We start from the raw sequence: 27,292 nt of genomic DNA, 5'->3' as shown, positions 1-27,292 counted from the left end.
TTCCTACCACTTCCCCCACACTCTTAAATGCAAATAGCCTTCAGACCAGATAAGCAGCTGCTCCGAGGGACTCCCTCCCCCCACCCCCCGCCGTGCTGTTTCTCTCCTCAAGCAAACACTAGCTGTGGACATTCATCCCCCTGCCTGCCTCATTCACAGCAAACAGGAGCTGTGTTTGTTTTTTAGATAAGCAGCTCCGGGAACCCCGAGTTCACAACAAAACAAAGAGGCATCATAACAAAACAAAGAGAGTTCTTTAGTTAAAAGCATTATGGGAAAATTCTGGAGGTCAGTTACAGCATAGTAAGATTAATCACTTACTTCACACAAGAAGTCTCTGGAGCAGGTTATTGAACTCAGGTCTCACAAGTGCTTTAACTGCTAGATCATTCTGTCCTATGATCCTCTCTTTTTATTCCTTGCACAGAAATAGAAGTCAGTCAGATCTCTGAAATTAAGTGATTATTTTAAGGGTTTAGGCACTCCAGCGCTGTAGCCAGAAGAGAAACTGTTAGATGTTTTATTCCTAAAGGCCTTTGCAAGATCTGACTTTAATGATCAGTGTGCTAAATTCATTTGTCCAATCAAATTTCTTGTTCTCAACGCCCTAAATGCGGCTCTGACCTTGTCTATTTATATTTCCCTTGCTGTCTCTGCTCTTCCAATGATGTCAGCCACAACACCCCTTCATCTCCTTCTACTCCTATCTGTGTTCCTTGTTCCATGCTCTCATGTCTGAAATACCATACAAGTTCCAGTTCACTAAGCCATTATGCTCTCTTCATTCATATCCAACTGTTGTATCAACCAGGCAAGTTACTAACAACTTCAACAGGACTTTATTTTTACAGTGGAAACCTCTGTACCAAGCTGCTGCTGCACCCTCTGTAACTTTCACTCAATCTCCTCAATTCCTCCCCCCTCCTTCCTGTTTCCTGTCCTTTCAGACTCCCAACAGCTAGTGCTCCCAGTTCTAATAATTACAAGCACATCTAAACACCACATTCCCTCCTCTCTTAAGAAACTCTCCCAATTAAAATAAACATTGTTGTTCTAACCACAGGAACAAATAGGAAACAAGACACTATACTACTGGCAGAAATATTACACTAGAAGCACTGTAGATACTATATGACATAGTCTTTAGCCCAGACAGGTGGTCGTCTGGGTCTGACAGGCCGTGTCTCATAGTCCCGGTTCCAGTTCAATGTCTTGTTGTGTTGGTTCTATGGTGAAGTCATCCAATGCAGACTGGGTGTTGGCATAATCTCCTCTTGGTGCATAGGCAGGTGCAAGATAAGAAGCATTCCATACCCACCCATCAGAGAGTTGATAGGTGTAAGGCCCCTTTTTCTCTATGATTTTAAGAGGAGCTGTGAATTCATAGATTCATAGACTCTAGGACTGGAAGGGTCCTCTTTGTGTAAAATTCCAGGTATTCATATTCTAACGAAGGAACCACATTCAAACTTTGGTTCCTTAGCACCCCGCCGCTTGTCTGTGAAAGCCTTATACTTTGCTTGGTTCTGTTCAACTGTTTTTCTCTCAGCATTACTCAGTGTCCTTGAAGCAAATGCAACAGTCCTCTCTGTGTTGTCCTCATGAAGTTGTGTGAGGACAGCCCCAAGTCCATAATCAGAGGCATCAGTAGTTACAATTGTGGGCAATGAAGGACTGAATAGTGCAAGTACTGGACTATGTACAATCAGGTCTTTCACCATTTCGAAACTAGCTTGTGCATCCATTGTCCACACTAAAGTTGAACTTCTCCGTAGTAATTCTCGTAACAGTTCAATGACAGAAGCATAATTGGGAATGAATTTTGCATACCAGAAGGTAAGACCCAAGAAGGAATGTAAGGTTTGCAAATCTATTGGAGGAGGAGCATTTTGAAATTGCCAGGATATGATCTGGATCAGGTTTTAGTCCAGCCTGTGAAATTGTATGCCCCAGAAAGGAGAGTTCAGTTTGTCTAAATTTGCATTTGGACCTTGTAACGGGTCGGACTCACCCCTGCGGCGCCTCCTGCTGGTGCTTCTGGGAATTAGCTCAGTCCAGTGTTCGGAGCGCCCTCTGCAGGCTGGTGATTCACCTGTCTTCAGGCCCCCCATGTCCCTCCCTGGACCCGGTGCCCTTTTACATGGGGTGCTGCCCCCTAGCAGTAACCCCTTTTTCTTAGGGTCTCCCCTCCTCAGGGAACCCCCACCCTCTATCCCCACCTTGCCTCAGTATTGGCTACTGCCAGTCATTGTCTAGCCCCACACTCTGGGGCAGACTGCAGTATCAGCCTACTCATCACAGGCAAAGGGGTTTGGACCTGCTGCCTTGGCCTACCCCTGGGCTGCCCTCTGCAACCCCCAGTACCAGTTGGCCCTTCGCTAGGCCGCAGCCTGGGGCTTTCTAGGCTGGAGCTCCCCAGCTCCTCAGCCTTTCCCCAGCCCTGCTTCACCCTAGGTACCTTGCCTATAGCCCCTGCAGCCAGGCCCTTCTTCCTCTTCAGGCAGAGAGAGACTGTCTGGGCTTCTGGCTTCCCTGGCCTTTTTTATAAGGCCTGTGGCTCAGTTTGGGGTGTGGCCCCAGCTGCACCCACTTCCTCAATCAGCCCAGCCTTGAGAGCTACCGCTCTCAAGCCCTGCCAGGCCACTTTTAAACCCCTCACAGCAGGAGCAGGGTCCACCCTGCTACAGACCTATTGAGCTTGAGGCCTGCTTTGCTGATGCAGTTTAGTACAGACTGCAGGTTATTGTCATGCTCCTCAGTAGTATTTCCAAACATGATAATATCATCCAAATAGCACTGAACTCCATGTTGATTCTTCAGAATCAATTACATCATTTTTTGGAAGGCACTTGTGGCTAATGCGAGACAGTATGGAACACATTTAAAACGAAATAGTCCCTCATGTGTAATAAATGGTGTGAGGTCTCTGCTGTCTTCATGCAACATAACCTGGAGGTATATGCTCTGCAAATCAAGAGTAGAAAACATCTTTGCTCCATGGAGTTCTGCAAATACTTCCTCTATGTGAGGAAGAGGATGGCAGTCAATCACAATAGCTTTATTTGGCTCCCTTAAGTCCACACAAAGGCAAAATCTGTAGCAATTTAGCTACTACAGTCACTTTAGGCACAAAAAAGTTCTTTAATGCAGTGAGTGCAGTCTCATATTTATCATCTGCAAGGGGAAAAGTGTAAAATATACGCTGCCCTTCTGCTCCAAGGCAGTGGATTAGCAGATCATGCTTTCTTCAGAAATCTCTGTAGCGCTGATTGCAAGCAGATAAGTCTCAAACATATGGATCCAGAAAGTAAAAGCAATAGGAGGCTCACCTGGGCTTTGCAGAAAGGGTGCAGGTGGGTTCAGAGGCAGAAGATCCATCCTCATCACCGAAATGTTGTATCAACCAGGCAAGTTACTAACAACTTCAACAGGACTTTATTTTTACAGTGGAAACCTCTACCAAGCTGCAGCTGCACCCTCTGTAACTCTCACTCAGCCTCCTTAACTCCTCCACCCCCTCTTCCTGTTTCCTTTCCTTTCAGACTCCCAACAGCCAGTGCTCCCAGTTCTAATAATTGCAAGCACATCTAAACACCACACCAACCTAATAACACTTCTTCCTTGTCACTTTCAAAAACTGTGTTAAACAATTGTAAAAAAGTTAATGGAACTGAATATGTAACCCTGGTGCTTCCTCATGGTATCATCCTTATTGTTAATCTCATTAGGGCATTTACTGTGTAAAGCACTTACTTACTATGTTTTCTGGGGTGCTGTATAAACAATAATAAAGGGACACTGTGGACTCAACTAAATATATTGAATTTACTAAATTAAGAGTAGCTTCAGAAGCTTTACCTGTCTGTTAGCTTGCCGGTTTTTGTCATTATATAATTGTTTTCCTTTAAAAAAAATTACCCCCACTCCCAAACAAAACCTTCTCACACTTCCTCGGTGCTGTCTGAAAGACCCATGCAAACAGAAGGACTAAGTAACTGACTGTACAGGAGAAGTGAAACTGAAGTTGATGTACCTTTAACAGTCCTAGTGTACTTATGTGCACTGGTTTAATTCTTAATTATGTGCACTGAAAAAAAAAGAATTGGAGATATACCTATCTCCTAGAACTGGAAGGGACCTTGAAAGGTCAGTGAGTCCAGCCCCCTACTTTCACTAGCAGGACCAAGTACTGATTTTTGCTCCAGATCACTAAGTGGCCCCCTCAAGGATTGAACTCACAATCCTGGGTTTAGCAGGCCAGTGCTCAAACCACTGAGCTATCCTTCCCCCCTGGCTTAATTCTTAATGCAGAAAAAGCATTCTAAGATGTTATCTTAAGCCTGGTCTACACACAATTTTTGTATCCATTTAATGGAAATACTGTATAGTGATATAAGCACCTTTTATGCTGGTATAACTGCACTCTCACTGGGGAATTGAACCAACTTTACATGTGTTTAGAACTGATAGTTGTTAAATCAGTACAAAAACTGTGTAGACAAGCCATATAGACCAGACTGTCAGGTAAGGTCTTTTTGTGATTTGGTTTTATGTATGTACACCTCTACCCCGATATAACGTGGCCCGATATAACATGAATTCGGATATAACGAGGTAAAGCAGCGCTCCAGGGTGCGGGGCTGCGCACTCCGGCAGATCAAAGCAAGTTCGATATAACGCGGTTTCACCTATAACGTGATAAGATTTTTTAGCTCCTGAGGACAGTGTTATATCGGGGTAGAGGTGTATATATATTCTAAATCATAACCAGTGTTTTCACAAGAGTTAAAAATGTCTTTGTTGGGACTTCAGCATTCCAATAGCTCTGTTCAGAACTCAAACTAGAACACGAAACAGTCTCTTGTTTTGTTTGAGTCTATTGAAGTAGGAAAATTAAACAGCATAAGTGGTTGACAAGTAAATCATCTTTGTAGGAACATTGTAGGATTGTCTAGATGTCAAACACCTATTTTAAACATTTTTAAATGACCACAAACCGCTATGATAAAGTATGCATGGTCTGAAACGTAATACATACAATGCTGAAGAACTGTATGTATAGATTATCTTACAAAATGCATAGCTGGAAATATGACTTTAGTCACATTGGAATACGGAATACTTCTCGGAATGTGATTGGTTTATCTATGAAATTCAGGCATTATATACTGTTTAGTATGATGGGCTTTTTTATCTGTTAATCCATATATTATAAAAAGTCTTCAAAAGTGGTAAGATGCTAGTCTCTTAATGCCTTCCTCAATCTTGTGTGGTCAGTGAGAATTTATTTTGTTTTAGTGCCAAATGCGCTAATATTTCCCAGATTTTTCACTCAGTTTTACTGAAGCCATGTTTACTGTGTAACATTGTAGAGTAAATTAAACGGCTTTTAAATAACCTGACAAATCTTGACTCTTCAGACTTTTCTATCACTCGTCCTGATGAAGACAAATCATATAATTGACTTTTTTTTATATGAGGTTTTATAGCTTTTTTTAAAAAGCTCATTACTCTTTTCCCTTCCATTGCCATCCCATCATCTATTGTTGGTCAAATGTACATATTTCATATAAACTCTTTTTAATACATAATATGTAAATAATGACAAATGGCTATGGAGAAACTCCTGTAGCTTATCAGTTGCTAAAAAGCAATGATCCATTGTCTCTCACCTTTTTTTGGAATAAAAAGAAATTTATACCCATGGTGATTGTTTGCAAAAGATACTGCTTACATAATCCTCAATTGCCTATCCTGTTCCCTCGGGATTCAGTCTGCTCCCATTGAAGTTAGTGATAAAACTCATTAACAAAGGTGTGATCCAGGGCTGTCCTTACCCATACGCAAAGTACGCAGCTGCATAGGGCACCAGGAAGCTTCGGGCACCACATTTCATGGTGCCTTGCGCAGCTGCGTGCTGCTCCAGCCCCTGTCCCAACTGTTCCCCATGGCCCCTGCCCCACGCTGCCTCTTCCCGCCCCTGCTTCACCCCAGCTCTGTTCCCGCTCCATCCCTTCCCCAAAGCCCCTGCCCTGCTCTGGCTCTGCCCCATGTCGTCCCGCCCCTGCTCCTACCCAGCCCCGCCTCTTCCCACCCATGAGGACTGAAGCAGGGCTGGGCCTGCACTCACCAGTTGCGGAAGTGCAGGGACCTGGCCTCAGCCGCACTGCAGGTGAGTGCTGAGGGGTGTTTCCCTCTGCCCCCCAAGCCATCCTTCCCCCCCCCCGTGGAGGCCTGGGGCCAGCCCCACACACCCATGGAGGCCTGGGACAAACCCCCCCCACGGGGGGGCTGTGTAGGGCCCCATAGGGACGGCCCTGGTGTGATCCTGCACCATTTGAGTTGTTTTTAACTGAAACTTCATAGAATGTTAACGGGCAGCTGGAAACCAGAACAGACCACTGGTCACAAATAAACTGGTAGTGTTATTGTGATGAAATCTAGCAAAAAAACAAAACAAAATTAATGCAACCAAAAGCTGCACTAAACAAAGACATCATGTTCTGTGTGTGATCTTCATCTATGCTCTGAAGGTAACCATACTTGGGCTGGCAACAGGAGTGGTTATCTGACCTGCCAGTAGTAGTGATCAGGGCCGCCCAGAGGATTCTGGGGGCCCGGGGTCTTCGGCGGCGGGGGGCCCTTCTGTTCCGGGACCCGCCGCCGAAGTGCCCCGAAGACCCGCGGCGGGAGCCCCCCGCCGCCGAATTACCGCCAAAGCGGGACCCGCCGCTGAAGTGCAGCCCGGTCTTCGGCGGTAATTCGGCGGGGGGGGGTCCCCGCCGCAGGTCTTCGGGGCACTTCGGCGGCGGGTCCCGGAATGGAAGGGGCCCCCCGCCGCCGAAGACCGGGCTGCGCTTCGGCGGCGGGTCCCGCTTCCCCCCCGCCCCGGCCCCAGCCCCAGCCCCAGCCTCTTACCCCCGGCTCCCTCCTCACCCGGAGTCTCAGTGCCTCGCCGGAACAGCCGCAGCGTGCGGCCGGCGGGGCCTGAGCTCCGTCCCGCTCCGAGCCGCGTGGTGAGGGGGCGGGGCTGGGAGCTCCACGCCGAGCGGAGGCAGCTGAGCTCAGCCCGGAGCTCCCAGCCCCGCCCCCTGACCACGCGGCTCTGAGCAGGGCAGGGCTCAGAGGCCCCGGCGGAGACTCGGCGCTTGATGCGCTAGGGCTCCAGGAGCGGGCCGGAGGCGGGAGCCTCCGTTGTTCTCTTGGGGGCCCCTGCGGAGCCCGGGGCCTGGGGCAAATTGCCCCCTTTACCCCCCCCTCTGGGCGGCCCTGGTAGTGATTACAGTTTACCCAATGAGCTTCTGATTGTCAGGCTTGAGTCAAAGTAGGAATATGATATAAAGAACAAGAATTCCAGGTCAATTTATTTTGCAGATTTTCTCCTTTGCTGTTGAACCTTATCATCTGTCTTAGTTTAGACCAGGGATCAGCAACCTTTGGGAAGTGGTGTGCCAAGTCTTCATTAATTTAAGGTTTTGCGTGCCAATAAAAGATTTCATGTGCCAGACTGGCAGTGTGGGTGGCAGACAGAACCCCAGACCTGGGCTGAGCCGCTCAGCCTTCTGCCGGTCTGGGGTTCTGTCCAATGGCCCCTGCCAGCCAGGGTCCTGGCCACCAGTCCTGCTCAGCCCGCTGCCGGCCTGGGTTTCATCCATACAGGCTGGCAGCGGGCTGAGCGGGGGCGGTAGCCGGGACCCCGGGTGGCAGCAGCGTGCCACTAAAAATCAGCCCGCATGCCGCAGGTTGCTGACCCCTGGTTTAGACCCTCTATTTGATTTTTTTTTAAGAGAATAGATTTTCTAATTAAAAATCTATGAATTGTCTATACGGAGCTTGTCTGTGTTGGAACTATTTGTCTTATTTTCAGTTGCACGCTGATCAATTAGTGCTTAGCAATTCATGTCCTTTTTTTTGTTTGTTTGTTTGGATTCTTATTGTAAAAACACTTCACACATGGCACTAACAAATCTTGATATTAAATCAGAAATCAAAATGAATAAAAAGAAATATATGGAAATAAAAAGCTGACACATCAGGTATTGAAAAAACATTGATTTACTCAAAATCCTATGTTTAATCCTATGTCTTTCTATTCTGAAAAGTAAAACTAAAATTGTAGAGATCCATATTTATTTTCTGTGAGTCTTGAAAATTCTACCTAGGCTCCATGAATCAAGCTGGTTTTTTTGTTTTGTTTTTTGTTTTTCTGTTTTTTTATCATTGATGATAAAGGTTCTGCAGGGTAAAGCAGACCCTACTTTACAATTCTGTTGATGATGCAGCACACTTTCTTATCTTTGTTGGCGCTACAGGCCTAACAGAAATAAAAAGCGGTATAAGCTTTTTTTGGTCATTTAAGCAAGTCAGAAGCTTTTTATTCCTTTTATTTTTAGTTTTTTTAAGAAATAACATGCTGGAGCAGAATGAGAGGCACAATACAGATCTATAAAATGTAACAGATAGGTATGAAAACAAGAGAAATCAAACACAAATGTGGAATCTACTGTGTGTGTGTGTGTGTGTGTGTGTGTGTGTGTATATATATAAATAGGGCTGTTGATTAATCGCAGTTAACTCACGCGATTAATAAAATTAATCACGATTTAAAAAATTAATTGAAATTAATCGCACTGTTAAACAATAGAATACCAATTGAAATTTATTAAATATTTTGGATGTTTTTCTATATTTTAATATATATTTCAATTACAACACAGAACACAAAGTGTACAGTGCTTTATATTATTTTTTATTACAAATATTTGCACTGTAAAAATGATAAAAGAAATGATATTTTTCAATTCATTTAATACAAGTACTGTAGTGCAGTCTCTTTATCATGAAAGTGCAACTTATAAAAGTAGGTTTTTTTGTTACATAACTTCACTCAAAACCAAAACAATGTAAAACTTTAGAGCCTACAAATCCACTCAGTCCTACTTCTTGTTCAGCCAATTGCTGAGAGAAACAAGTTTGTTTACATTTACGGGAGAGGATGCTGCCCACTTCTTAATTATAATGTCACCTGAAAGTGAGAACAGGCATTCGTATGGCGTTGCAAGGTATTTACATTCCAGATATGCTAAAGATTCATATGCGTCTTCATGCTTCGGCCATTGTTCCAGAGGGCATGCTTCCATTCTGATAATGCTTGTTAAAAAAACAACATGTTAATTAAATTTGTGACCAAACTCCTTGGTGGAGAATTGTATGTCTCCTGTTCTGTTTTACCTGCATTCTGCCATATATGTCATGTTATAGTAGTCTCAGATGATGACCCAGCATGTTGTTCGTTTTAAGAACACTTTCACAGCAGATTTGACAAATCGCAAAGAAGGTACCAATGTGAGATTTCTAAAGATAGCTACAGCACTCAACCCAAGATATAAGAATCTGAAGTAACTTCCAGAATCTGATTGGGATCGGTTGTGGAGCATGCTTTCAGAAGTCTTAAAAGAGCAACACTCTGATGCGGAAACTACAGAACCTGAAACACCAAAAAAATAAAATCAACCTTTTTCTGGTTGCATTTGACTCAGATGATGAAAATGAACATGCGTCGGTCTGCACTGCTTTGAATTTTTATCGAGCAGATCCCATCATCAGCATGGACTCATGTCCCCTGGAATGGTGGTTGAAGCATCAAGGGACATATGAATCTTTGGCGCATCTGGCATGTAAATATCTTGTGATGACGGCTACAACAGTGCCATGCAAATACCCTTTCTCACTTTCAGGTGACATTGTAAACAAGAAGCAGGCAGCATTATCTTCTGCAAATGTAAACAAACGTGTGTCACTGAGCAATTGGCTGAACAAGAAGTACGACTGAATGGACTTGTAGGCTGTAAAGTTTTACATTGTTTTATTTTTGAATGCAGTTTTTTGTTGTACATAATTCTACATTTGTAAGTTCAACTTTCATGATAAAGATGTTGCACTGTGGTACTTGTATTAGGTGAATTGAAAAATACTATTTTATAATTTTTACGGTGCAGATATTTGTAATCAAAAGTAAATATAAAGTGAGCACTGTACACTTTGTATTCTGTGTTGTAATAGAAATCAATATAATTGAAAATGTAGAAAACATCCAAAAATATTTAAATAAACGTTATTCTATTATTGTTTAGCAGCATGATTAATCATGGTTAATTTTTGTAATTGCTAGACAGCCCTAATATATATATCATCATAAAATGAAGCATTTGTATTTGTCCTCATGGATTTTTGAGGGATTATTTTATTCATAGTCTAACAGAAGCCTCATGATTTAAAAAAAAAATCCTAGTTATTTTCATATCTGAGTTTCTCCATGTATCTCAGACCCTTCTAACTCAATTAATATTGGGGGGCTCTTTTCTTTTTTTCCAGTATTCAGTTAAAGATGATCTTTCCCCAGCCAGAAGATAAGAAATTAGTCTGGAATAGTGTTTCAGTAGGGGGGCTCTTTTCCTACCAGAGTTTGAAAGAGAACTAGGTGGGCAGTCTAGATCAAGTGGTTTCAGAAGTTTAATCTAAGATACACAGTGAGAAATTGGCCATCTTTGAATCTTCCCACCAGCTATGGAGAAAGGTATATTTCCTCATACAGTTTCTAACAGGCATCATAGGTACTTGTTTTTTTATTTGAGAGGAAGAAAGATACCACCGAAACATCACCTTTTTTTTAATGGCAACACATATGCAGTGTAGATGAGGTAACTGCAAGCATATTTTTTCATCCATTTTGTATTACTGTAGGGAGAAACTCTTATACTTTTATGGGAATTTTGGGTGAAAGAAAAAACAGGCCGTGGGTGACAGGATTGCTAGATATCTAGCTGTAAGCATTTTGATTGCTGTGATCCTACAAATACTGGAGAGAAAGTTAGAATTGATGAGATACGTTTAAACTGTATTACAAGGGGTAGAAAAATTGATATCAAATAGATCACTGCCAGATACATACGCTCTATATTTAGGTGTTTTATGTTTGACTTTGCCTATTTAAATTTAAACTTAAGAATCTTTGAGTTTACTGGTCAAGGCCTAGTTCCATAACTTTGGAGCCTTAATAATTTATCTTGAAACTGTAGACCACATTAAACTCCACAATTTCTGCTTAAGAAAAACTGAGGTTTCAGATGTCTCCAATAAAACATTATTAGCATATAAAGCTAATTTATTCTCAGAGCCTCTAGTTTATGTGCCAGGAATGCCACTCTTGTTCCTAGTTATCCATGCAAAGAGTTCTGTCAATATGACAAAAAGAAGTGACAGAGGGTACCCATGTCCAGTTCCACTGTGCAAAACAATTAATTTGTTTTAGTGCCCAAACTATAACCTTGGCTATGGAGTGTTGTGTAATAACTTAGTCTGGTGCATTATATCCCCCAGATTTATGCTTTGAATTCCCCCCTTTAAATAATTCTACAACTTGATTAAAGACTTTTCTTCATATTAGGGACCTTCAACTGACCTCAATGGATCATTCCGGCCGACCTCTTACATTGTGTGCCAGTTGATGCCTTGAAAAGAACAGGTCTGATCTCTTTTCACCAATCTAGGTAAGATAGGTTCTATCCTCGTAGCTGGAACTTTGGCAAAAATCTTAACATCCAAGTTAAAGAATGAAATGAGTTGCAACATGCAATGTTGTGGAAATTACAGGCTTGCTGTAGCTGTTCTGTGAGCCACAGTAGGCTCATAGCACTGCCCAGGGAGACTGCTGTAATTTACAGGCCCTCAGGGTTATTAAAGTTACACAGTTATTAAAGTCTCCAGCCCTCAACACAGCCTAGGATCGTGAGGACACAAAGGTGGTTTGAAGTCACCTTAGCTCCTCTACCCTTGGGCTGTGAGTCCTGGGCTGCTCCTCTTAGAGAGACAGCACAGGATCTCACCCTATGCCTTTTTGAAAAGTAACACTTAAGTGGATGGCCTCTAATAAGTTCCATGACTATATTTTTAGAAAGCATGTGTGAGAATTTTCAGTTTTTTATCTATGCCTTAATGTGTTCCTTTGGATCCCTTTTTTTCTAGAGGCAGTACTAACTAATGAGTTTCCCTCTTGGAAACATTCCCATGAGCTTCCCAACCAGTATCACTGGAGGCCATAGATGCTGGAACTGAGGGTGTTGCTGCATCCCCTGACTTGAAGTGGTTTCCATTATATACAAGGTTTATAGTTTGATTCAATAGCTCTCAGCACCCCCACTATAAAAATTGTTCCAGCACCCCTGTTGGAAGCTTCGAAATTTTTTCGTTTGAAATATATTTTAGGTTCTTTTCTAAAATCACTATCTTCGAGCAGTAGGAAATCAAGTATACCTAATTTTTGCTGCTCAGTTTTTCTGACCTGTCTGAAGTCGGATTAAGTACAGACGCTCCCCGACTTATGCAAGCATTCTGTTCCAGAATGCCTTGCGTAACTTGAATTTTGCGTAAGTCGGGAACGTATACCCAACCATTACACAACCCCCCCCCCCAAACAATAACAACAACAACAAAAAGCTTTCTAGCTTACGGAACTTATGGAACTTTTTCCGTAAATGCAGACTTGTGTAAATTGGGTTTACGTAACCCGGGGAGCATCTGTACTGCTTTTTAGTTGCATTCCAGTGTATTTTTACTTGTGAACTGAACAAATTTGAAAAGCCATTAAAAGTCCGTAGAGATGGAACCTATTATAATGCCTTTTGTGCTCAGCTTTCAGACTACAGCTCCATTTCAGCTTTGATCTGCTTAACTTAGTGGGTTTCCATTGTGTGTAGAATTGATACTGCATTAATTTCATATATATACAGCATTTCCTATACTCTCTACTTAGTGATCAGATGGAGTATCAAATCATTTTCTCAAATATGTTGTTAGAGCTTTTGGAAGTTTAGATGTTAAAGCTGTAGTCACTATACATATTGAGGTTTAATGTTACAGTATATGTTAATTTTATGAGTAAGCAAAAAATTATTTTAGGGTATTGTAATGTGGAGCTCTGTACTCTTTAAAAGCAGTGTCTGAGCTGTAAATACAGACAGTGGTCTTAAAGTATAAGGAAAAGTTGATTAAAACAAAGGTGATATTATTTATTTAAAAGGGTGAATTTTGTTTAAGCCAAAACTAGATACTATTGGAAATCTTCTAGAGATCCCACAGTATACCAACATTTGTATGGCTGACTTAGAACAACGCTTCCTTAGCTCTCGTCCCCTAACACCCCCTACTCTACTTGCGCTACATTGATGACATCTTCATCATCTGGACCCATGGAAAAGAAGCCCTTGAGGAATTCCACCATGATTTCAATAATTTCCATCCCACTATCAACCTCAGCCTAGATCAAGCCACACAAGTGGTCCATTTCCTGGACACTACTGTGCTAATAAGCGATGGTCAAATAAATACCACCCTGTACTGGAAACCTACTGACCACTATACTTACCTACATGTCTCCAGCTTCCATCCAGGACACACCACACGATCCATTGTCTACAGCCAAGCTCTAAGATACAACCGCATTTGCTCCAATCCCTCTGATGGAGACAAGCACCTACAAGATCTCTATCAAGCATTCTTAAAACTGCAATACCCACCAGCTGAAGTGAAAAAACAGATTGACAGAGCCAGACGAATACCCAGAAGTCACCTCCTACAAGACAGGCCCAACAAAGAAAATAACAGAACACCACTAGCTGTCACCTTCAGCCCCCAACTAAGACCTCTCCAGCGCATCATCAAAGATCTACAACCTATCCTGAAAGATGATCCCTCACTCTCACAGATCTTGGGAGACAGACCTGTCCTTTCTTACAGACAACCCCCCAACCTGAAGCAAATACTGACCAGCAACCACACACCACTGAACAAAAACACTGACCCAGGAACCTATCCTTGCAACAAAGCCTGATGCCAACTCTGTCCACATATCTGTTCAAGTGACGTCATCATAGGACGTAATCACATCAGCAATGCCATCAGGGGCTCATTCACCTGCACATCTACCAATGTGATATATGCCATCATGTGCCAGCAATGCCCCTCTGCCATGTACATTGGCCAGACCGAACAGTCTCTACGCAAAACAATAAATGGACACAAATCTGACATCTGGAATCAAAACATTCAAAAAACCAGTAGGAGAACACTTTAACCTGTCTGGTCACTCAATAACAGACCTGAGGGTGGCAATTTTGCAACAGAATAGCTTAAAAAACAGACTCCAACGAGAAACTGCTGAACTCGAATTGATGTGCAAACTAGATACGATCAACTTAGGCTTGAATAGAGACTGGGAATGGCTGAGCCATTACAAACATTGAATCTATCTCCCTGTGTAAGTATTCTCACACTTCTTATCAAACTGTCCGTACTGGGCTATCTTGATTATCACTTCAAAAGTTTTTTCTCTTACTTAATTGGCCTCTCAGAGTTGGTAAGACAACTCCCACCTTTTCATTCTCTCTGTATGTGTATATATATCTCTTCAATATATGTTCCATTCTATGCATCCAAAGAAGTGGGCTGTAGCCCACAAAAGCTTATGCTCAGATAAATTTGTTAGTCTCTAAGGTGCCACAAGTACTTCTGTTCTTTTTAGGGATACAGACTAACATGGCTGCTACTCTGAAACCTTTTTTATTATTATTATTTCTAGCAATTTTTCTTCTTTATATGAAGTTTGTAGCTCCTTACTGTTTTAGCAAAAGAGAGGAAAGCTTTATCTAATGGAGAGAGATTAGAATTGAAAAAGCTACAGAGAAAAACAACAAAAATGATTCAGGGTATGGAACAGCATCCATATGAGCAGAGATTAAAAAGAAGAACTTTTCAGCTTGGAAGAGAGACAACTAGGCAGGGATATGACAGAGGTCTGTAAAATAATGTGTGGCGTGAAGAAAGTGAATCAGGGAGTTCTTCGAGTGCTTGCTCATGTCGATTCCATTCTAGGTGTGTGCACGCCCATGTGCACAGTCATCCGAGATTTTTGCCTTAATGGTATCCATAGGGTTGGCTTTGGTGCCCCCTAGAGTGCCGTGCTCATGTTTCGAAATACTATGCGCCACTGGCTCTACACTCTCTCAGTTCCTTCTTACCACCTGTGACGGTTGGTCGGAGTGCCTGGTCTTGCATAGCAAGAGAGTTAGCTGTTCTTAACAGCTCATTATTATTCCCTTTCTGTTTAGTTTGTAGGTACTTAATTAGCATTTTAAGTAAGTATTAGTTATTAGTTTAGTGGTTAGAGTCCTGCCAGGGACTTCGCCCTGAAGCAGAGCATGCCCCATTCCCCAGGCTTAAGCTGTGTTTGTCATGCAAGAAGCTGATGCCTATCAGTGACCCTTACAGCAGCCGTTTGAAGTGCTTGGGGGAATCCCATATAAAAGATAAGTGCGGGATTTGTAAAAATTTTCATCCCAGAACCCAGAAGGAGAGGGACATCCACTTGAGAGCCCTCCTGATGGAGGCCGCGCTGCACCTGGTGTCGGAACCTTCCCAACTGGATTCTGCTCCTAGCACCTCAGCATCGGCGCAGAGCACCCCACCGGCACCAGGATACTACTGGCACCATTCTCCCTCACCGGTGCCCAAGAAGCATCTGAAGAAAAAGGGCTCCCTGGCACCGTCCAAAGAGAGGAAAGGGGCTCTGGGCAAAGGGCCTAGTTCAGGCCATGTGTCCGCCCCGGAGCTACAAGGGAGTACCGATAAGATTGGACCCCCCCCAGCCCAGCCAAGGATCTGCCTCTGACTCCTGGGAGCAGTAGGGGATATCCCAGCTTCTACAGGGACCTTCGTTGTCTGGGACAGTCCAAGGGGCCAAAGACCTGGTGGGCCTAGTGGTACTGCAAATGCTGTGCCAGGTGTCGGAAATGAGTAAGGCCCTGCAGCCCAAGGGCAAGCCTGTCATGGGACCTTGCCAAAGGGCAGGGGAGTACCATCGGTCCCCGGATCGCAGGCGTTCTTCCCTGCCCCAATAGCCTAGGACACTGGTCCCACAACCCTGGTCACTGGCTAGATGGCCCAAGTATCTGGTGCTGCATTCTCCTTCCACGAGGCATGGATCGCCGGAATCAAAGCATCAGTCCCCGCAATCCTGGTAACGATTTGCCTCCCGCCTAAGATCACCTTGGTGCAGATCACCCAGGAGGTCTTCTAGGCACCAATCCCCACTGGTGTGGGACCACTCCCCATCATGGCACCAATCTTTGCTGCCTTGGTACTGCTCGAGGGACAGGCAGCAATCTCTGCCCTCTAGACATCGGTCTCTGGCAAGAGTTAGGTGGCACACATAGGCCTTCACAGCCCACCGTCGTCACTGGAAGGGGACAGGTCCCAGTTGGAGCTGGGGTTCAGCCCATTGCCAACGGGGTACGAATTCCTATCAGGCCATGAGACCAGCATGGCGTTGACACCAGCGGCATGGCAGCAGGGACAGTGGCCTGTTCAATGGCCAGCTTGGAAGCTTTGGGGGGTACCGGTGATGCCAGTTCCATATTCCCACCGCTCCTCTGTGGCTGCCTCAGACAAACTGCTGGCACTGGGCTTGGGACATGGTGAGGTATCCACTGTGGGGACAACTCAGCAGGCACAAATGCCCAAAGAGCTGACTCCAAAAGGGAGAGGGAACCCTCCCTCCCCTGGTGATGCTCTCATCCTCTTCATTGATGGACTAAGTGGTGGCCGGTCCCTCCCGGTCTGGCATTCCCCCCAATGACTTTAAGGAGCACCAGGCTCTCCTTAAAAGGGTGGCTACCAACTTGAACCTTGAAATCAAGGAGCTGGAGGAGCAATCGGATGACTTGTTCAATGTTATATTGTCTTCCACCCTGGCCCGCATTGCACTACGTGTCCACCCACGTAGTGACCCAATACAGGTCCTAAAGATTGCTAAAATGCTGTGGCAGACCCCATCTTCGATTCCGCCCATGTCCAAAAGAGTGGAAAAGAAGTATTTTGTCCCTGAAAAGGGGTTTGAAGATCTCTATATGCACCCACCAGCAGAGTCGCTGGTCATGTCCGCAGTTAACGCGAGGGCCAGGCAGGGCCAGGTGAGGTGGCACATCAAAAAATAAAGACACTAAATAACGAGACCTCTTTGGCAGAAAGATTTATTCAATGGCCAGCCTACAGTTCCGGGTATCCAACCCCCAAGCCCTGTTGGGCAGGTCCAATTTTAATTTAGGGGACTCCTTTATCAAGTTCAGGGAGGCCCCTCCACAGGACCCTGGCCCTCAAGTTTGCCACAATCCTGGAGGAGGGCAAAGCGGTGGCGAAGAGCGCCCTCCAGATGGCCTGGGATGCTACTGACTCAGCCACCAGGATGGTTGCCTTGGTGGTGGCAATGAGGCGCAGCTCTTGGCTACAGTCTTCGGGGTTATCCCAAGAGATGCAGGCCATGATCCAGGACCTCCCATTTGAGAGCGTGGGGCTCTTCTCTGAGCTCACTGACGTGAGGCTGCATGGCCTTAAAGATTGCTGGCGGTTGCTGAGCCTCCACACTACACAGCAGGCCAGAAAGCAGTTCTGGCCTCCTCCTCCATCTAGATTCTGAGCATCTTCACAGAGGGGTCCTACAGGAGAAAGGAAAAAGGCAAAGGGTTTAAGCACCACCACCCTTCATCCTCTTGCTCGCCGGCTCAACCTGGCCCTTTGAAACACCACGGGGGCCAGAGACAGGTGTTTTGAAGGTGCAACCGGGGATGGTGCCCCAGTCAAGTACCTGGATCCACCCTCCTGTTCTTTCCTCAACCGCCTACAACCCTTCTAGTTGGCATGGTTGCAAGTGACATCAGACCATTGGGTTCTCAACACAATATCCTTGGGCTACACCCTACAGTTCTCGATTGCTCCTCCCTTCCACCCCCCCTTTCCCCTCCCTCTTCAGGGACCCTTCTCACAAGCAATTCGCTCAGGAGCTGGGAAGCCTCCTAAGGCTGCGAGTGGTGGAGGAGGTCCCTCGGTATATGAAAAGAAAAGGATTCTACTCCTGATATTTCCAAATCCCGAAAGCAAAAGGGGGCCTAAGACCCATCCAGGACTTGAATTGCTTCAACAAACATTTCAAGAACTTGAAGTTTCGAATGATCTCCCCGGCCTCCATCATCCCCTCCCTGGATACAGGAGGCTGGTACATCACTCTCGACTTGAAGGATGCATTTTTCCATTTTCCCAGGACATAGCTGGTTCCTGTTTTGTGTTCGGCCAGCTCCATTTCCAGTTAATGGCGCTGCCCTTTGGTCTCTCATCAGCCCAGAGTGTGTTCACAAAGTGCATGGCACCAGTGGCCGCTTACTTGAGGTGTTGGGGCATTCAAATTTACCCATACCGTGATAGCTGGCTGATCAAGGGCAGGTCTTGGCATCAGGTGCAGCAGCACCTTGGGCTGGTTTGCTCCACACGTTGCGATCTAGGTCTGTTGATAAATGAGAAGAAATCTCAGGCCCCTACAGGCATGGCTGGCGTCAGTCTATGTCCCCAACAGAGACAACATAGCCCAGGTAGTCAAGATTCTGGACCACATACTGTCGTTGCTTGCTTGGTGGTTGGATCCCACATCGGTATTGGAGGGAGTCCCCTTTGCGGCCCCGTCCCCTTCGGTCTCCCTGGTTTCCGATGCTTTGGATATGGGATGGGGAGCCCATCTGGGTGACCTCGGCATGCAAGGTTTTTCGTCGAGTTGTGATCACTTCTTACACGTAAACGTCAAGGAGCTTAGAGCGGTAAGCCTGGCCTGTCAAGCTTTCCTGCCTTATATGAAAGAGTGGTTCAAGTCCTGATGGCCAATACTGCCGCTATGTTCTATATCAGGGATGACCAACCTGAGCCCGAGGAGCCAGAATTTACCAATGTACATTGCCAGAGAGCCACAGTAATATATCAGCAGCCCCCCACCAGCTCCCCCCTGCTCCCAGTGCTTCCCACCCAGCAGCCCTCCCCACACGTCCCGATCAGCTGTTTCGTGGTGTGCAGGAGGCTTGGGAGGGAGGGGGAGAAGCAAGGGCACGGCATGCTCAGGGGAGGGTGTGGGAAGGGGTGGTGTGTGGGCTGGGCCTGTGGCAGAGCCAGGGGTTGAGCAGTGAGCACTCTCCTGCACGTTGGAAAGTTGGCGCCTGTAGCCCCAGCCCTGGAGTTGGTGCCTATACAAGGAGTCACATATTAAAGCTGAAGTGTGGTAGAGACAAATGGAGAGGTTAGAGAGAACTGGACAGAGGGAAGGAAGAAAAATAGGGGAATAGGAGGAAATGAGAGCAGCTTTTGCCATGGTTGACTGTTGACTTTGAGCACATTGGATTCTGTTCACTTCACGGAGTCTCTTGCTGTTATTCCCCAGACTGTATTTGCTATATTTTGCATTTGAGCTAGGTGAAATTACGTAGACTCTGTTGTTGAGATGATGGCATGGAATTGCCTAATTTGGCATTCATTCCACAAACACAATGGGAGAAGGAGTCCCTATTCAGGATAGAGATTAGCCAACTCCAAGAGGCCTGGAACCTGATCAGAAACCTACTTGAAGTTAATGAGGGCTTTTCCATTGACTTCAGTGAACTCTGAATCAGACATTTATATCAGTATCTGCAGAAACAAATTTCTGTTAGATTGGTCAATCATACGGAAGGCAGATAATTGTCTTTTCAAGATGATATGAATGAAATAAACAAGAAGAATGGAAATCTTTTTGCTTAGTATTTCAAGCAAAGATAATGGCAATGGATAAATTATGGCATTGGTGAAATGACTCATAGCAATTATAGCTAAACAAGTCAATGGTATCTCATGCTATCAGCTGTAATACTTAACAGTTGCATAGCATATTACACCTTCAAAGTGCTGACAAGCATTAATTAATGCCTGTAAAGAAAAGAAGAGGTATGATGCATATGTTCTGTTATTGCCATTATTTAAGTTGTCTGTTTCATGAGGCCAACTTGGCTGACTTCCAAGGATGGTAGAAAAGTTGACTTCATCAGATAAAGCTAAAAACTTCTCCAGTTGAATTAAATTAATTAATTAAGAAGATTCTCCTTGTAATGCAAAGCAACTCCCTGTAGAAAGTTGCCTCTGCTAGAATAATGGCCAACTGCCAGAGGAGAAAGAAATAAAAGCCTAACTATGTTTGACCTTTGTGTTCTTTCCTTCTTTTAAAACAGAATATTGATGTATTAATGTGCACCATCATAAACAGTGAAACATTAGGACACACTATTAGACAATTCAGAGTAATGGGATCTACAAACTCCTTTCCTCTTCTCCTCTTCCCAGATCTCTATATAATGTTACCTATGACAAAATGAAAGCCAAAACACTACTCCTCCTCTCCATTCAAACAAGAGTGCCTCAAAATGGTTTGTCACCGCCTTTATTTTTTGACTAGATAGAATGTGAAGGCAAATTTACTGAAATAATTTGGACAACTATTTTGAAATCAGCATGTATAAATCTTAGACCTTCCAAATCCATTCACATGGTGTTGGTATTTAGTTTTATATAGTGCCTTGAGCTTCAAATGGGTATTCAGTCACAATAAATATTGTCAAAAATGCTTCTTTTGTAAAATGCAATTCATACCATACAAAGGTGCTCATTCTTCTGTTTGAGTTTGCACGGTAAATGGATCTATTTTAATTCATGTATATTTTTATGTATTGAAAAATAGAATGTGTTCAAATGTGATAATGGAATATCAGGAAAGACCATTTTAAAACCTGGATGTCTAGAATTAGGTATCCAAGTGGCATTTGTAGATCCTGTCAACTTCCATGGGTATTGAACTGAAAAATTGGCAACTTATTTAGGTTCCTAATTATGGGTTTAGGTGCCTTGATTTAAGCTTTGAAAATGTTGGACAGATTTTTTAGATCATTTTTAATAATCACCTCTTCACCAACACATCAACTGTATTTACCATCGGTGTTAAGATTTTAGTACAAGATAATACTGATAGCAAGTTAAGATTTTCATAATTTTGAGGATAAAAAATGTTGATGGCCTCGTGAGCAGGTAATGTTTTTTAACCTTAGTATATATTCTTGTGAGTGATTGTAGTAGAAAATAGTTTCGGAAAAGAATCTGCATTTTTGTGCTTACACCAATATTCTTTCCTCCCCTGAGCTGCCTTTATTGATATTTGGAACATGTGTTCATCTTGCCAATGCAAATCTCCTTCAGAATTGAACAGTTAGAGTAGACAGGTTTACATAAATGGTATCATGTATAGATAGTATTGGTGAATACTGAACTCCTGTGTCATTCTTTCTTGTAGAGTAAGTCTAATTTTTTTTTTAATTATTGAATTTCACAGGCATAGTGAGCAATATGTGACCTATTAGAAATCTGGACTGTTCTTCTCGGAGTGCTTGTTCATGTCTATTCCAATCAGGTGTGTACGCGTGCACGTGTACATTATCCGGAAGTTTATTCCCCTAGCAGCATCCGTTGGGTCGGCCTGGGCGCCCCCTGGAGTTGCGCCTTCATGGCACCTAATATAGAGCCCTGCTGACCCACCACCCCGTCAGTTCCTTCTTACCACCAGTGACAGAGAGACGATGGCCTTTGGAAGAGCAGTACTCCAATCAGTGGATAGCTCCTACCTCACCTCCTAAATTCGGCTTGAGAGTCACCTCATTGGAATGGACATGAACAAGCACGCGAAGAAAAAATGGTTACTCACTTCTCGTAACTGTTGTTCTTTGAGATGTGTTGTTCATGTCCATTCCAATACCCACCTTCCTTCTCTTCTGTTGGAGTAGCCGGCAAGAAGGAACTGAGGGGGTAGTGGGTCGGCAGGGCTCTATATTAGGCTCCATGAAGGCGCAATTCCAGGGTGCGCCCTGGCCGACTCAACAGATGCTGCTAGGGGAAAAATCTTCCAGCCAACGTGCACGTACGTGGGCACACACGTGATTGGAATGGACTGATCAAAAATAGCATGTGTATCCTATTTTCAAATGATTGTTCTGTGAACCTTCTAAATCTAAGCTTTTGTTTTTTAGTAATTATTCTTTTAGAAAGTGGCACCCCGTAAAATGTTTATGAACTAGTTTCTCTTTAATCTAAAAATCAGCTTTAGGATTGGTTATTGCTAGTACTTGTTTGGTCATGAATTCTCTAGTAATACATACATAGAAGCCAAAATTCAGATGTCAGCATCAGCAGCTGCAGCTGTGCACTAGTTCTGCTACATTGTGGTCCTCCACAACCATGGACAAAGAGGGTGGATTTGCCCCTTAGTCAGTATATATAAATGTTGTCAGCCTATCCCATACAATTTTATAGTATTGCAGAGTTAAATGTAATTTAGCTTTTTATGTAACTTGAATTTTTTCCTATGATTATGAAACTGTGAGCCTGTATATTAGACTGGATTAGTAAGCAAACATCAGCATAATTTGATTCTGTTCCTTTTCTTCCTAGAATATTTTCCTTCTTGGATATTGTCACTTTGTGCCGATGTGCGCAAGTTTCCAAGGTACATTATTTGCTTTACTTGGGTCATTTGTGCACTGGGAAAGGACTATTCTTTTAATTACCAGCAAACAATGAGCTTTAAATCAGGCTCTTAGAAATCAAAGGTAATCTTACATTGACTTTGATGATCAATGGATAAGAAACTGAGAGCCCAATCCTGCAATCAGATATGCAGAATGAATCACTGTGTGTCTGGAGTTTTCTCTTACAGGGTGGTGGGGTGGGGGCAAGAGATGTGCAATGATACATGCTTTGTATCTGCAGAAAGAATTAGGCCTTTTTTGGTATAGTGGCATTTGCTATTTAAAGTTTGTGGCTTTAGAACACTATTTTTCAGAAGTATTTTGGGCTTGAAATTCCATGTAGCTCGGTTAATATTCAACATATGTTTAAGAAGTGTATCCATTGTGTTTGCCAAATGCTGAAGGTATTAAGTAAATCTACTACCAGTAGAGAAAAGGGCACTCATGTGAAGACAATTGAAAAGGCATATCTAAATACATTTTTATGTTAATCTAGCTTGTTTTGCTTGAATTAAAATGAAATAGATTTTATTCTTACATGAAATGTGTACAAAAACAAACCTTATATACACCAGGCTACCACAGTGAACTTTTTTCGGTATTATTTCAAAAGGCAGGCTTTAAAATTTTCACTTCACTTTTTTTTTCAGTGAAATTCAAACCTTTTTTTTCTTTCTAATTAAGAACATAACTATATTATTCCTGTTTCCATCCCACCATGAACTGTGATTTAATAAGCTAAGCAGCATCAATCTTGGTCAATATCTCCAGCTAAAACCTAGGATGCTGCAGAAAATAATGTTGATGAATCAGTAGGTGGTAGTCTTCCCTCTGAGTCAGTATTGAACTGGTTGAGTAACCACATGTCCCAGCAGTTTCTATTGAATAAGGAATTCCTTTTCACTTTCTAGCCTGAGCTGTTGTGTAGAGGTGATGTGTGCTATTTAACAGCTGCTATGTTTCACCCCAGTGGTGTTGAAGAAATTTGTGTGTGTGTGTGTGTACTATATAATAAAACATGGTCCAATCCTGAGAGGGGCTGAATGCCTCCATTCCCATGAAAATAGTGGGGTTCAGAAGGTAGCATCTTGCAGAAGGCATTCTGCTCCTCTCAGGACTGAGCCAATAGTTTGTAAAGTTTATAAAAAAATTTGGAGTTGAAAACCTCTATATAAATACATGTATTTCAAGCATTCCCAGCTCTTCCTTTTTATTCTTTGACTAGAAGCAGCTACATTTTAAATTCTTCTTCTTTACATACGGCTCTAATAAAAATAATTTATTGAACAATGAACTTACTAAAATTGCTTTAAATAATGAGGTTAAAATTCTGCCATTATACTGTGTATGTGTGTGGCTTGCATTTAAGTCAATGTTCATGCACGTATCCACGGGCAGAATTTGGCCCTTACAATCTGAAAACATGCAATCCCAGGATTTAAAAGACTCAGTCCAACAAAATCTGTTTTTAGCAAGCTACTTTTTCATAACCCTTAATGCCTAAATCACTTTTGATTTACATACAAAATATTGCATTCTGAAAGAATAATTGTGTCGTGTCTGTGATTTCAAGACACTCATACTATAGCGATGAGGGGAGGGCTATATAGGTACCTGATAGAGAAGATTTATTAAACATATATATGTTTTTTCTAGGCATGGAATGTCTTGGCTCTGGATGGAAGTAACTGGCAAAGAATAGATCTTTTTAACTTTCAGACAGATATAGAGGTTAGTACTGTAGTTTTTTTGTCTTTACATGGGATGTTAAAAGGATAAACTGTCTTAATTATCCCAGAGACCTCATTCACAGTATAAGTATCTCAGTCTTAAAATACGAAATGGTAATGCTGTGAAGAACAGATAGAAAAAGCAGATACACCTTTACCCCGATATAACGCCACCTGATATAACATGAATTCAGATATAACGCGGTAAAGCAGCCCTCCGGGGGCGCGGGGCTGCGCACTCCGGCAGATCAAATCAAGTTCAATATAACATGGTTTCACCTATAACGCGGTAAGATTTTTTGGCTCCTGAGGGTGTCATAACTATAAAGGGAAGGGTGGCAGCCCTCCTGTGTACAATACTATAATATCCCTCCTGGCCAGAGATACCAAAATCCTTTTACCAGTAAAGGGTTAAGAAGCTCACGTAACCTGGCTGACACCTGACCCAAAGGACCAATAAGAGGACAAGATACTTTCAAATCTTGGTCGGGGGAAGGCTTTTGTTTGTGTGCTCTTTGTTTTGGTGGTTGTTCGCTCTTGGGACTAAGAGTGACCGCACATCAATCCATGCTCTCCAAATCTTTCTGAACAAGTCTCTCATATTTCAAACTTGTAAGTAACAGCCAGGCAAGGCATGTTAGTTTTATCTTTGTTTCCTCAACTTGTAAATGTTCCTTTTGCTAAAGGGTTTACCTCTGTTTGCTGTAACTTTGAACCTAAGGCTAGAGCGGGTTCCTCTGGGCTCTTTGTAAAGTTATTTTCCATCCTGATTTTACAGAGATGATTTTTACCTTTCTTTCTTTAATTAAAAGCCTTCTTTTTAAGAACCTGATTGATTTTTCCTTGTTTTAAGATCCAAGGGGGTTGGATCTGGACTCACCTGGAATTGGTGGGGGGAAAGGAGAGGGAATGGTTAATTCCTCCTTGTTTTAAGATCCAAGGGTTTGGATTGGTGTTCACCAGGAACTTGGTGGAGAAGTCTCTCAAGGCTACCCAGGGAAGGGTTATAGTACTTGGGAGGGAGATATTCTGGGGGGGAGGTAGACAGAGTTTCCCAAATGACTCATAAATAATTTGGGTGATGGCAGCAAAACCAAATCTAAGCTAGTAGTTAAGCTTAGAGGTTCTCATGGAGGTCCCCACATCTGTACCCTAGAGTTCAGAGTGGGGAAGGAACCTTGACACGAGGACAGCGTTATATCGAGGTAGAGATGTAATTGTATGTGGCTCACTTTTTACCTTGGAATTGTATCTGAGTTTTGATCTTCAGCTAAGTGACAAATTATTTATTTATTTTGGTTTAAGTAATTCATGGGCACACATTGTTCACAAAAGGTATGGGATTGACGTGATTCTATGATACTGACGTGGAGACTCAAGACTTCTGTTCATAGAACAGGTATCATACAGACAGTACTGGATTATTATGCTTTTGTTTTGGGACATATGTTTTTCATATGCTATAACTTTTCTAATTATTTGATTAGACAATGGATTTGTAGCATAGCCTATGTGCTACAAGGCAGTATTGTGTTCTTGATGTGTCCTGGGACAACCATGTTATAATCTGGTCCCAGGATGTGTTTGATTTTCAGTATAGATTGTCCCTTTATCATTTAGATTTAAAATAATACAGTGGCTGCTATACTTTGAATTTGAGCTCAATAGTAATTTAAATTTACCTTTTAATTAATTTATTCACTGTTTATCTAAGGCACACTAAAAAACTTTTAAAAAGTAGTTTTAATAGAATATTAAACAGACACCCACCCAGACCCAGTGATCTCATAAGAAAAAATAGAGCTCTTTTGATGTCTTTCCATCTCAAAACAGCATCTTTTTGGATTACTATGTTTGAGGACCACAAATTGTAAAGTCCCTGTAGACAAAATCTTTTGCTCAGCATGACTTCACAATATGCCCTTGTTGTCACCATATCTTGGTAGTCCATCGATCCGATGATGCCAAATCTGTGCAGATCATCTATTGTTGGTCTCATGGTGTGCCCTCTGATGACTGTACAAGCCAATTCTAGAGGTGCACATTTTGCTGCAAATGGTGCATGGGAAGTTCGTGGTCAGTGGATTGTGCACTGCTGATGCTCTGTGATGTCGTTCGCGTGCCTCTTGTAGACGCTGGCAGCGGTCTTCCTCAAAGGCGATGCAGGTATTTCTAACTGTTGCACGCCACTGTGTTCTGTTGCTGGCGGCATCCTCAAGGTCCCTAGGTTTGATACTGCTGTACTGCAGATTGGCTTTGATGGTGTCCTTGTAACATTTCCGTGGACGACCTATATGCCGGATGCCCTGGGAGAGCTCACCATACAGAAGCTGGCAGGGGATTCTGTTGGCATCCATGCGGCTGACATGACCGGTCCAACGTAGCTGTGACTTCATGATCATCATTTCGATGCTTGTCATCTGGGCTCTCTTGAGGACCTCGAGATTGGGCACTTTGTCTTGCCAGTGGATCTTCATGATGTTGCGGAGGCAGCGCATGTGGAATGCTTCAAGCTGCTTGATGTGACACCTATATAGTGTCCATGTTTCGCACCCATACAAAAGAGATGAGAGAACAACAGCTCTGTACACAAGCAGTTTTGTTGACATCTGGATGTTGTCGTGGTTTAAAACTTTGACACACAGACAGCCAAGTGCCTGGCTTGCTTTGGATATTCGTGCGTTGATCTCATTATCCAGTGATCCATCTCTGGATATGACACTACCCAGGTATTTAAAGTTCTCCACTACTTTAAGCTGAGTGCCGTCAATGGAGATACTCGGGACAGAAGCATTTGATCCAGGTGCAGGTTGATTAATAACTTCTGTTTTTCCAAGGCTGATAGTTAGTCCGAAGAGTTGCGAGGCCTCAGCAAACTTGTTGACAATGTGCTGAAGATCATTTTCAGTGTGAACCATGAGGGCACAGTCGTCGGCAAAGAGTGCCTCAAGAAGGAGTTTCTGCACTGTCTTAGTCTTTGCATTCAGGCGATGGAGGTCAAAAAGTGAGCCATCGTGCCGGTATTTCAAGTATATACCTCGGTCCAGATCTTTCATTGCATGGTTAAGGACTCATGCAAAGAACAGGTTAAATAGG

At 43.2% G+C, this 27,292-nt stretch overlaps 1 protein-coding gene across 3 annotated transcripts in view; it reads left to right on the top strand.

Moving 5' to 3' along the window:
* FBXL2 (F-box and leucine rich repeat protein 2) overlaps nucleotides 1-27,292 on the top strand; it is a 140,723-nt gene that overhangs the window by 42,841 nt on the left and 70,590 nt on the right. For all 3 annotated transcript variants that reach the window (XM_045005243.1, XM_045005241.1, XM_045005242.1), the window contains exons 3-4: nucleotides 22,390-22,444; nucleotides 24,123-24,197. In XM_045005243.1, coding sequence (XP_044861178.1) covers nucleotides 22,390-22,444; nucleotides 24,123-24,197 — 130 coding nt within the window. The remainder of the gene's footprint in view (nucleotides 1-22,389; nucleotides 22,445-24,122; nucleotides 24,198-27,292) is intronic.

Source organism: Mauremys mutica, chromosome 2 (genome assembly GCF_020497125.1).
Source record: "Mauremys mutica isolate MM-2020 ecotype Southern chromosome 2, ASM2049712v1, whole genome shotgun sequence".
Taxonomy (NCBI): domain Eukaryota; kingdom Metazoa; phylum Chordata; order Testudines; family Geoemydidae; genus Mauremys; species Mauremys mutica.
Note: the sequence above shows the minus strand (reverse complement) of the source record. Positions and strands in the feature narration are given on the sequence as shown.